The 10,797-nt window shown below is 39.5% G+C and overlaps 1 protein-coding gene across 1 annotated transcript; it reads right to left on the reverse strand.

The window, feature by feature from the left end:
- Nucleotides 1-1,843: 1,843 nt before the first annotated feature.
- On the reverse strand, nucleotides 1,844-3,369 carry LOC122003535. Its single transcript, XM_042558640.1, has one exon. It carries the CDS (start codon nucleotides 3,150-3,152, stop codon nucleotides 1,980-1,982), a length of 1,173 nt encoding a protein of 390 aa, XP_042414574.1. The 5' UTR covers nucleotides 3,153-3,369; the 3' UTR covers nucleotides 1,844-1,979.
- Nucleotides 3,370-10,797: the final 7,428 nt, after the last annotated feature.

A 10,797-nucleotide genomic window follows, 5' to 3' on the forward strand; every position in this document is an offset into this window, starting at 1 on the left:
TGAAAGGCGGTAGAGTCAACCACCCTTCACAAGGGACAGATAGAGAAGCAAAATGAACGGCAATGTGAGCAAACAGTACACTATACGTGAGACGCGTAGCACGCGACGGAGCTGGCGGAAGCAAGGCTAACATTGAGGTAGTCATATGACCGCACTAGCTAGCAGACTGACCTTTGAAACCACAGATCTGATAACGCCCAAGATAGTGACTGTGACCAAATGTGGTCGACTGTGCAGGTGGACGCGCAGGCAACACTGAAGTAGGCTGGCGCAACTAATAGGACATCGCCAGAATTTGCCATGCCTACTACTATGCAAAGTTTGAATTAGAAGTATGCTGGCGACCACTACGAAAGTTTGAATATCATGTATGTGAATTCCCTATTGGAGCCACAAGAGCAATCTCTGGTGTCGAAGATGGAGATGGTGTCAAAATTTTTAACTGGCCTCATAGTTGAGGAGTTACTTGAAGAGCTTGTTTCAGGTGACAGGGATATCATGAACTTGCAGGGCATATGAGATATTATAGTAGTATTGGCTAAAACCATTTAGGACGCCAATAGAGAGCTCATCAAAATCAACTTTTTCATAAGCGCAAGAACGTCAATATTTCTTTTGATGTCTTGCATATAATCAATGATAGATCTGTTACCCTGGTAAGGGCTAGTAAGATTTTGATGATGAATTATAATCTTGCCATGTGAGAGAGTAGTGTTAGCGTCTGCCACACGTCTCTAGATGAAGTGGATGTAGAAATAAATTACACAAGAGTAGGAGACACCAATCCAACAATAACATTGAGGAGAAGTTGATCTTGGCGAAGACAAAGAATGAGATCAGGATTTGCCTGAGGGAGCATGACGTTTGTAGGCATTATTTGTGTACGAGGCAGGGACGCGAGCTATCAACAAATCCTAATAAGTCATATTCGAATAGAAGAGACGTGAACTATAAGCGCTAGATAGAATAATTGAAGGTGGTGAGTTTCAATGGTGTCTGAGTATTGACGTTGAAAACCACAAGACTATAAAATGAATCAAGAGCATTTGTGGGAGACGGTCGATAGGTGATGTCATCATCAACGATCATTGTGGACGACAGCTACGGTGACACGTGACTAAGATTTACATAGAAAAGAAAAGAAAAAAAATATATTGTTAAGCTTATTGTTCTAATACCATGTTAAGAATTGGATACACAACCTTTATTAATAATATGTACAGTGTATAAATAACATTACACGTGTAAAATAGAAAAAGCACATAAAATATCTGGAAACGATAAATAAGAAAACTAAAGAAATATTTTCTTTATTATGTAATATTTCACTCTCTCATTATCTTATTTGATTAAAATTTTAAATTTTGAGTTAAGGGATAAGTTGAAAATTTAAAAATTATATGAAAAAAAAATCATTGAAACATCTCTGATGCTCTTTCAAATAAATCAGATGCATCGTTAGTGAAATAAAATTCTCTAAGTTACTCCTTTCCATGTCTAATCTGTAATTTAAACCATTTGTACGCTTCTATAATATAATATTCTTTTTAAAATATTATTGTATTTATCCAATCATTAAAATTAATAAAACGATGTAAAATTTTAAATGAAATGCAATGAATATGATTAATAATGACATTATACTTGTGTGAAAATTAGAGCATTTAATTTTTTTTATACAGTTGAAGAAAAAATGTTTATATATATTTCAAAACGAATAAAATAATATAACTATAATTAATACTAAATAATGTGCTAAGACAGAAAATTGCATTGCATTCTGAGTTCAGTTGTGTTTATATTATTTATTAAAATATTTTATATTTTTAATAATAATTGCATTTACATCGATGGTACATATATTTCTTTTTCCTCGCTTTCTTTACTCCTCGTCACTCCCTTGTTCAACCCGTCGACCGTTAGAAAAGAAATTTAAAAAAAAACGAAAAATGCTCGTTATTGAGTCAGGACACCGCCAATTAGGATCGGGCCACCGCCTCCAATAGCTTCTCCAGCTTAAGCGCGATCGGAGGCGGTAGTTTCACCGGTGAGCATCGCTGCCTCCTCCTCTGCCGTAGGAGCTCGAGGTCCAGCGCATCGGCGATCTCTTCGGGGCTCCACCCTGCCCGGCGGAGCGACTCCGAGCAGCGGCCCACCTTCACCAGCAGAGCGTCGAGCGCCGCCTCGGAGTCGACCATTGCGTCCGTCCCGTCGAGCTGTTCGCCACCATCGAAGACCCTCGAGGCTGGCACGTGAACCATCTCACGGATGTCCGATTCGCCCCACCCACCTTGCCTCAAGACGGATCCGATGCCGTCCAGGTAGCCCCCAACCCAGCCCGGCACTCTGAGGCTCCGAATCTCCACGAAGCGCGCCGCATCTGGAGGCGGAGATGACAATGAAGTTGAGGATACCGAATCTGAAACCGAGGAGGACGAAGAAGAGGAGATGCGGCGGCGGCTGTCGGAGGCGGCGTCACTCCAGAATTCAATCCAGCGAGCAGCTTCGAGGCGGGGGAGAAGAAAAGAGGAATCCGGGTGCGGAGACGCGGACCAACGACGCAGGAAGAAGTCGCTGAAGTCGATGGCGCAGCAGAAGACACGACAGTCGTCGACGTAGAAAACAGGGTTGCCGGCGAGACAGGGGAGGCAGGGGATGTAGCAGCGGCCGAAGAGTGGTATTAAGAGTGGTGCCCGGCGGAGTGAGGCCCGGGCCCGGCGGAGGGCCCGGGCAGGGTCCGCAGGGCGGGAGCCCCAGGAACGCGGCCATAGGACTCCGCAGGCGACCTGGATGGCCGCGGCGGCGCGCGGGAGGCAGAGGAGGAGACCAGCGTTGGGCACACGCCAGTCTGGGAAGCCAGGCCCGGAGGGTATCGCCAGGGCGAGGAGCGCGCGGAGGTCAGGAGGGAAGGCGAAAGCGAGGTCAGCCTCGAGGCGAGCGAGCTCTAGCTCGGAGAGGCCCGAGCAGAGTGGGACGGAGGCGGCGCGGAGGTTGGATAGGACGGCCTCGGCGAGGGGGTGGAGTGAGAATGTGCCGAGACGGTGAGCAGCGGTGGATGCGACGTGCGATGAGGCGGCGCGGGCGGAGAGGCGACGGAGGCCTGCGGCGTGCGCCGGGCTCAGGGCTGCCATTCGACGGTCGACGTCCACCATGGAAGCTACGTTGGTACGGTACCGGTGACGGTTCTTTCGCAGCTTTTGAGGAGGTAAGTTCTTCCTCGTTACAGATTGCAGATTGCGGGCCAGAGGAGCGGCGGATGTGGCGTGCAACAAGATGCCCTTTTTAAAAGGGTAGCGGAGAAAGAAGAGTGGGGTGGGGAGGCTTTATATAGCCGTGTGGCAGTGTAGCCAGTTGGGAGCGAGAGCGTCGCATCGGCATCGGCATCGGCATCGGCATCGGCATCTTAAACTAATCAAGACTTGAACCCTCCCTCCGTACGTATTTTCCATGAATCTGTGTGGAAGGAAATCAAATTAATTAATTAATTTAGTCTTTATTTCTCTAGATGCCTGTGCGCGGCAGTTGACAAAAGGCAGCAATGAACAGAAAGAGAGCCGGTAAACTGACAGCAGCAGTCGGCCATTCATGGCACCGCTCTCTCATCTTTGAATGCACGCTTGGCACGTGGGGCCTCGGGCCTACCTTATGAAATTGAATTCCTTTCTCCTTCGCAATCAATTCAAATACAGAGACTTGTAAATTATGATGATTAAGCCCGTTAATTATATTGGATGCGGTTTTTACGGCATAATACCAGCTTCCAAGATAAGGCAATGACCTCCAAATGCAGTATAGTAAAAGGATTAAAGACACCTTTCTTTTCAGATCCGCCAATCCGCCATCACTTGCTTCTTTAATATTTTCTAAGATATTCTAAGCTTTACCCATTGCAAGCTGTGGAGTCTGTACTATGACTAGAAGATTAAAGTAGAAGAATTTTAAAATTTTGTCCATTTTTAAAGACTCAGGCATGCAATGCAGGGACCATAATAACTTCTGATTCCACTACTCAAAAGCATAAGCATTGTTCTAGCTACTGACCGTACGTGGCTACTCACATAAGTAATAAATCAGGGAAATCTCTAGAGTGATTATTATGTGATGTCTTATGTCTTCGTTTCAAGATCCTAATTGCAGGATCAAGCTGAAGCCTTCTTCTGATGTTACCGTACCACATTGGAAAAGATCATTAGAAAAGATGTGCTTGTTTCTGTGTGCAGGAGACACTGGTTGTTAGAGGCTTAGAGCTCATAATGTTCCTAAGAACAGTGTCTCTCAAATTGTCCTTTCTTACTTTGCTTCTCAAGACCATATTGGCTAGATTAATATTATATTAATAGGTAGATTAAAAATGGGAAAAATATGAACCCTAGCGCACTATTGAAGGTTCTTCTCTCTACCAACTAATTAGCAAGAAAAATAAAAAGTTGTTTATGAGGAGTACTAAGGCAGCTTGCTTAGAGGTACTAATTATATAAATTTATGTAGCTTCAAAGTAGGAAAGAGGGATATCACTATCAGGAACCTGATCAAAGAGAAAAAGAAGATACCAATTCACTTTTTGTTGGTCACTGTTAATTAAAGAGATGTGTCCCTGCTGAAACTAAATGGCGCCTTCTCCAAGGTGCAACTTAAAGTGTGATTCAGGCCTTTTTCTCGTGCAATACTGATAAGGGGAAGGAAGCCCTGTTGGCTCTTTATTTTTTGTTAGAAGATAAAAAGATTTAATCTTGTCGCATCAGGGGAAAAGTAATTAAACTCCATTTGGTGGCAATCGTGGAAGTGTTCATATTGCTGTGTTTGATAATGTAATCTTCTCGCTTTCTTTGTTTCACTGATGCACGGGGTGACAGATTAAAAGCATTCTGATGCTTCATGACTGATGGATAGAAATCTCAGTATTGTAAACCAGCAGGAAAAACTGCAAATGAGTTCGTCGTATAAAAATGTATTCCACCCCTGGATTGATGATAAAATATGAAGGTCAAGGGAAGTGAATTGGCTGAAGTGATCTATTACCTTATTAACTATAGCTTACTGTTAATCAGTACAGATCACTTTTACTTTCCAGCTAAAGGTCTAGAGTACTGATATCACTGTTAAAGGTCTAAAGAGAGCTCGGGGTCTTAAAATATGAAGAAAAAAGATCTTCGCTACTGAAAAACTGCCCTTAGTTTGCACATTCAAATAGTGAGAGCTGATGTAGCAAGCTATACCGACATTAAAATCGATCATGGCAGCTTCTCGTTCTACTCCCAAAAAGTAAAAGCCACTTCTCATCTCGTGCACGACCAGGAAAAGAAAAATGATGACAAGGCCGACCAATTAACTTACCTCTGTTCTAGCTACTGATGGCCACTGAACCAATGTCACTTATGAGTATTAAATGAAGGTTAGATGATATTCAAAGGAAAGAGAAATTAGTATGATCCTTAAGGTCAGTTAATGAATCATTGCCACAAGTAGGGAGAATATGAAGCTTATAGAATGTACCACTAAAGGTGCCATGGGAAAGCAGTAAGTAGGGACGGGGCATCATCAAACACCCCATTACAATAATTAATGATTAAGAAAGTTTTTGGATGTAAGTCACGTGTACTTATTTATTTGATGAATCAAATTCTCCAGAATAAAGCGTTTGACGCTAAGAAAAATTATTCAATAATCCTTTGTTATTGCTTAAATTTTTAAAATAAATATGATTGTGATGATAATCAAACTTGACATGATGTTCGAATCTTAGTTGCGAGGTAATCATGAGAAAAGGTCAAATAAAATGCAGGAATTTGGACTTTGGGGATATTTAATTTGATAATAGGATGCTTTGGTTAATTTAATTTGTGTTTACAAAATCTGCTGGATCAGTATTGTTTGTTGTTGGCCCAACAGGCCAATAAGCTTAAATTTTGAGATTGTGATGTGGTTTTCTTCCTTAGGGCTCAAATTTTATAGCGAATTGATTTTGTTTATCAATGAAATATTTTGAAACTTAGGGAATACTGTAGGGGTATGTTTGAAGGGCATATAACTATATAAGCAACCAATTTTCTTCATTAGTATTGAAGAGTAGAGGTGTAAATGAGTCAAGTCGCTCGTGAGCTATTCGAAGCTCGATTCGATAAAAGCTCGTTTGAACTCGTTTAATGAGGTTCGTTAAGATAAATAAATCAAACTCAAGTTTCATAATATTCGGCTCATTAGCTCGTGAACATGTTCGTTAAGCTCATGAATCAACTTTTAAATAAAAATAATAATAGTTTTGATATTGAATTTATAGATTTTATACTCTACTTATGAAAAACATAAACAAATATATTAAATTTATTTATTAGAATAAAATTATAAATTTTAACAAGAATATATAATTTTTTTAAAATATAAAATTTAGTTTTAATGAATATTTAAATTTATAATTTATATTTATTAAGCTCATTTAGGCTCGATAAAAGCTCGAATAAGCTCGTGAGCCATGAATATATTCGTTAAATAAAGTTCGAGCTCGGCTCGATTATAAACGAGCCAAACTCAAACATCCAAGAGTTCGGCTCGGCTCGGCTCGATTACACCCCTATTGAAGAGAATTCTAAGGAGGATAAAGAAATCTCTTATATAAGGTCTCAATATAGACTTAATTGGCAAAAGAAGCAAGTTGACTAGGTAAGGGATGAAAAACGAAACTATTGCATATCGCTAAAAAAATGGAAAAGACTATGTTGAGTTCGAGTAGGAGCAAACTAACGGTCTCTTTGGAAGAAGATGAGGAAAGGATAAATAAAGAGAAAATAACTTTTAATCTTGTTTGAGAAGGAGGCGAGGAAAGGGAGTGAGGGGAGGGAAGGGAGGCTTTTACTCTCCCCTCACCCCATCCAAACATATATAGGGTAAAGGCGAGAAGAGAAAATGGTACTAGTGAATCTAAATTCAAACCTAAACTTTGAGATGATGTTAGTGCTTCAGATGGAATGGATATGGTCATGTTAATGAGATCTTACAGACAAGAAGACTGATTTAGGACAATGTGTAGATGGTAAAAAGAGAGCATTTTTACTTATGTGGCGTTAAAGGAAAAGAATGCGTCTACTCTAGTGAGGTATTTAAATGTAGTTTATATTACACTTTTGCATTAAGAGGGAGTTTTTTAGGATTTTAAAAACTAGTTTAATCAAGGTGTAGGAGATGTTAACGCTATCAAACCAATTTATCTAGAAGAGAAATATAAATACACACAAGAGGTTTAGTATACACTAAAAAAAAAGTGTAATTTGGTACCAATTTTACAATGAATTTAGAAAAATAATTTATCGTAAAATAAATTTACTATGAAATCTACGACGAAAATTATTTAGTCGCGAATAAGCCATTGCCAAATTCTGCAACGAAATAATATAAATTTGTCATAAAATCTGGGACGAATTTTTATTCGTCGCCGAATTCATTGTAAATTTACAACAAAATAAAATTTATCGCATAATCTCATATTTGTGATAAATCATCGTAATTCTACAACAAATCCTGATTTGCCATAGATTTGCAATAAATCAGGATTTATCACAAAATTATGATAAATACATGAATTCGTCACAAAATTGTGACTAATACCAAGATTCATTGTAAATTTGAGATAAATAGTCATTTATAATACAATTGTGTCAAAAAAAATTTCGACGCAAAAATGAAATTTTTTTTTCACAAAACCTACCCATTCATACATTTATCGTGTATGCAAATATAATCACAACCTGTTTATTTCAAATAAATATATATGCAAATGAATACAACAAGTTTTCATCACATTATATTGATACAACACATAACGATACAAATACAAATTCAAATCAAACAAACCAACTTAAATATTTTCAAATGAGTCATCATCCAATACCAAATATTCTTCTAAGTCATAATATCCAAATAACAATATCTCATATCAAAATGTCTCGAAACGTCGGAAAGATACAGAAAAAAAAAAAAATCATCTACCTTGGTTCGACAGACACTTTCTTCTCCTTTCAACTTCTTCTTTTCCTGCATTAGAAAACAAACAAACAAAAAATATTATTTTTAACAAAAAAAAAATCCTATAAATTAACAAAAAATAAATATGTAAAGACGTCTTCCAATGTGGATTCCAACCACCACCTTTCTTGGCCTTATTAATCATGTACGAAATAAAAATAGCAGTACTAATAAAAAAAAAAATGAAGGATTGGCAAACTTAATCAAATAACAAATTTCAAAAATACTAATTACGATTAATTTCATATACAACAAAATCATCAAGAACTGTTAGAGCAGCGGGACCGACAAGAGAGAAGAGGTGAATTACCTACAAATAAAGAATACTCTCCTCAAGGCTTTTCAACTCAAAGAATAATAATAGCAACAATAAAATCTAAAATAAATAGTAATAAAAGAGAGACAGGGAATTTTAACTTGGTTACAACCCAAGGGGTTGTTAATCCAAGGCAGTCGAACAGCTCTACTAGAATATCTCCTTCACTGTAGGTGGAGAAGTCTTTTTACACACTAAGAATGCTTAGAAGTTGCTAGGAAGTTGTTATAGAGTTGAATGATTACTTTCCTAGCTCCAGGAGCCTTTATATAGCTCATGGAAACTCTATCTCGAGCCTTGAGGGTGCCTCCAAAGGGGTTGAGGGCGCCTCCAAGGGGTTTGACCGGATAAAACTCTATCCGATTACAAACGACCACTTTGGTCAGGTCGAAGGCGCCTCCAATGACCTTGAAGGCGCCTCGGACATTGTTGAAGGCGCCTTCAAGGTAATGAAAGTGCATCCAAGCCTGTAGTCAGCGCAGGCGCCTTCAGCAATTCGTTGAAGGCGCCTCCAGCTCCTTTTGACTTATTTTCTTCTTTCGAGGCTCCGAATGCATGGGTGATTGCGGCCAACCGAAATAGGGCTCATCCGAACTCAATTTCCGGCCTTCTCCTCGAGCAGGCTTTCGTCCCGGCTTCTCGTCCCTCGAACGTCGCACACATTCTTCTCGTCCATCGGTGTACTCTTCCACAGCTCTTTCGTCCTTCGGACACACTGAGCCCGTCGGCTCCCTTCCCGTGTCGTCCTTCTCACTAGCTGCATCTTCCGCTCAACTTCCTGCGCTCCTAAGCTCTTGCACACTTAGACACAGGGATCAAATAACAAACAAGACCTAACCTAATTTGGTTGATCACATCAAAATAATTACGGTGTCCAACAAGAACCACCACCACTATCATCATCATTGTCGTTGTCACCATCATCATCAGAACCCGGAGGAATTTGACTTGGAGCAAAGCTTAACTAAAGATGTTGCAATATGAAGTTTTGTTGTAGACGCAAATCATCAATTATTTGATCTCTTTCCTTCATTTCATGTTTGTTTTGCTCTATTATCACCCTCAAATGGATAACCTCTTCAATCAAGTTATGTATCTGTGTCGTTATTATAAGACCCTTGGTGGCCAGCTAGAGGAGGGTGAATAGCCTTGCAAAAATAACACGAACCTTCCTCGAATGTTACAGCTTAATTAAACTAATACTTGCATAAAATAAATAAGAAACTAGAAAGAATAGGCACAATGAGGTTTACTTTGTTACAATCGGGAAGGTTGTCAATTCAAGTAAGTTGAAGCTCACTATCAAAGACTCCTTCAGGTGGAGAAGCCTCTTACAGTGTTGATGGCTCACAAACAAGTAGTAGAATAAATTAGAAGCGTTTACAAGTGTTGTTTTGAACAATCGGGACCAGAATTGTATTTATAGCTCTGGTCGGGGTGCTTCGAAGGGTTCAGACTCCTAGAGGGGGATAAAATTTTATCCCCGTCGCACTGGATCGCGCTTGACACGATCTGGATAATTTTCATGGTCCGGGCACCCGGACCAAAGTTAACTTAATTATGTTAACTTGTTTGGTTCAGGTTTTTGCTCTGGCTCTGCTAGTTTGGGTCCGGGACTTCCTCTCCGGCTCCGCTTGCTTGGATGATTTCGTCTATCTGGAATAAGACTCACTTGAACCCATTTTTTGGCCTTCGAGCAGTCTTCCGTTCCGACTTCTCGTTCCTCGGAAAACGTCGTGCGCCTCTTTCTCATTCGCCAACGTACTCTTCCGCAGCATTTCGTCCTTTAGATGCACCGAGCCCGTCGGCTCTCTCCCATGTCATCCTTCTCGCTAGCTGTGTCTTTCGCTTGACTTCCTGTGCTCTTAAGTTTCTGCACACTTAGACACAGGGGTTAAAAACCAACATGACCTAACATGACTTGATTGATCGCATCAAAACTACCTTGGGGTACTAACAATTATTGTTGGTGGGGTGGAAGAAGATGTATAAGCAACTCTATGGGTTATGCTCAAAGAATTCATTCTCAATATCCTTCCCCCTTTCAGTCCCTCACTCGCCTCCAGCCATAAATTTAAATTATTATCAACAGAAGGCTCATATGCCTTATTATTATCACTAGCACCTGAACTTCGGCATGTTAGCTCTAGCTCATTATATTCCTCTTGTATTGCAATGAGAAAAATTAAAATGAATTTACAATAACAATATTTTAGAAATGCATATAATCTTAATTAGATATAACATAGATGCATATAATATAAATTTAGAGCAAATACATAACTAATAGAATCTAAATTATAAATTAAGATATAAGATTAATTCAAACCTATTGCTTTGGCTCTCTCCCAACTCCAAGTCTTATCTTCTTTTTTTTTTTAAAAAAAAATATATGCATGTGAAAGTGTCTATGAACACTAGTTCCTTCATCATTTTCTTGTTTTAAAAAAAAACACTGTTAGAAA

Source organism: Zingiber officinale, chromosome 7B (genome assembly GCF_018446385.1).
Source record: "Zingiber officinale cultivar Zhangliang chromosome 7B, Zo_v1.1, whole genome shotgun sequence".
Classification (NCBI taxonomy): Eukaryota; Viridiplantae; Streptophyta; class Magnoliopsida; order Zingiberales; family Zingiberaceae; genus Zingiber; species Zingiber officinale.

Bases quoted from the DNA above. Each gene is read 5' to 3' on its own strand.
- LOC122003535 (XM_042558640.1), bottom strand. From the start codon at position 3,152: ATGGTGGACGTCGACCGTCGAATGGCAGCCCTGAGCCCGGCGCACGCC.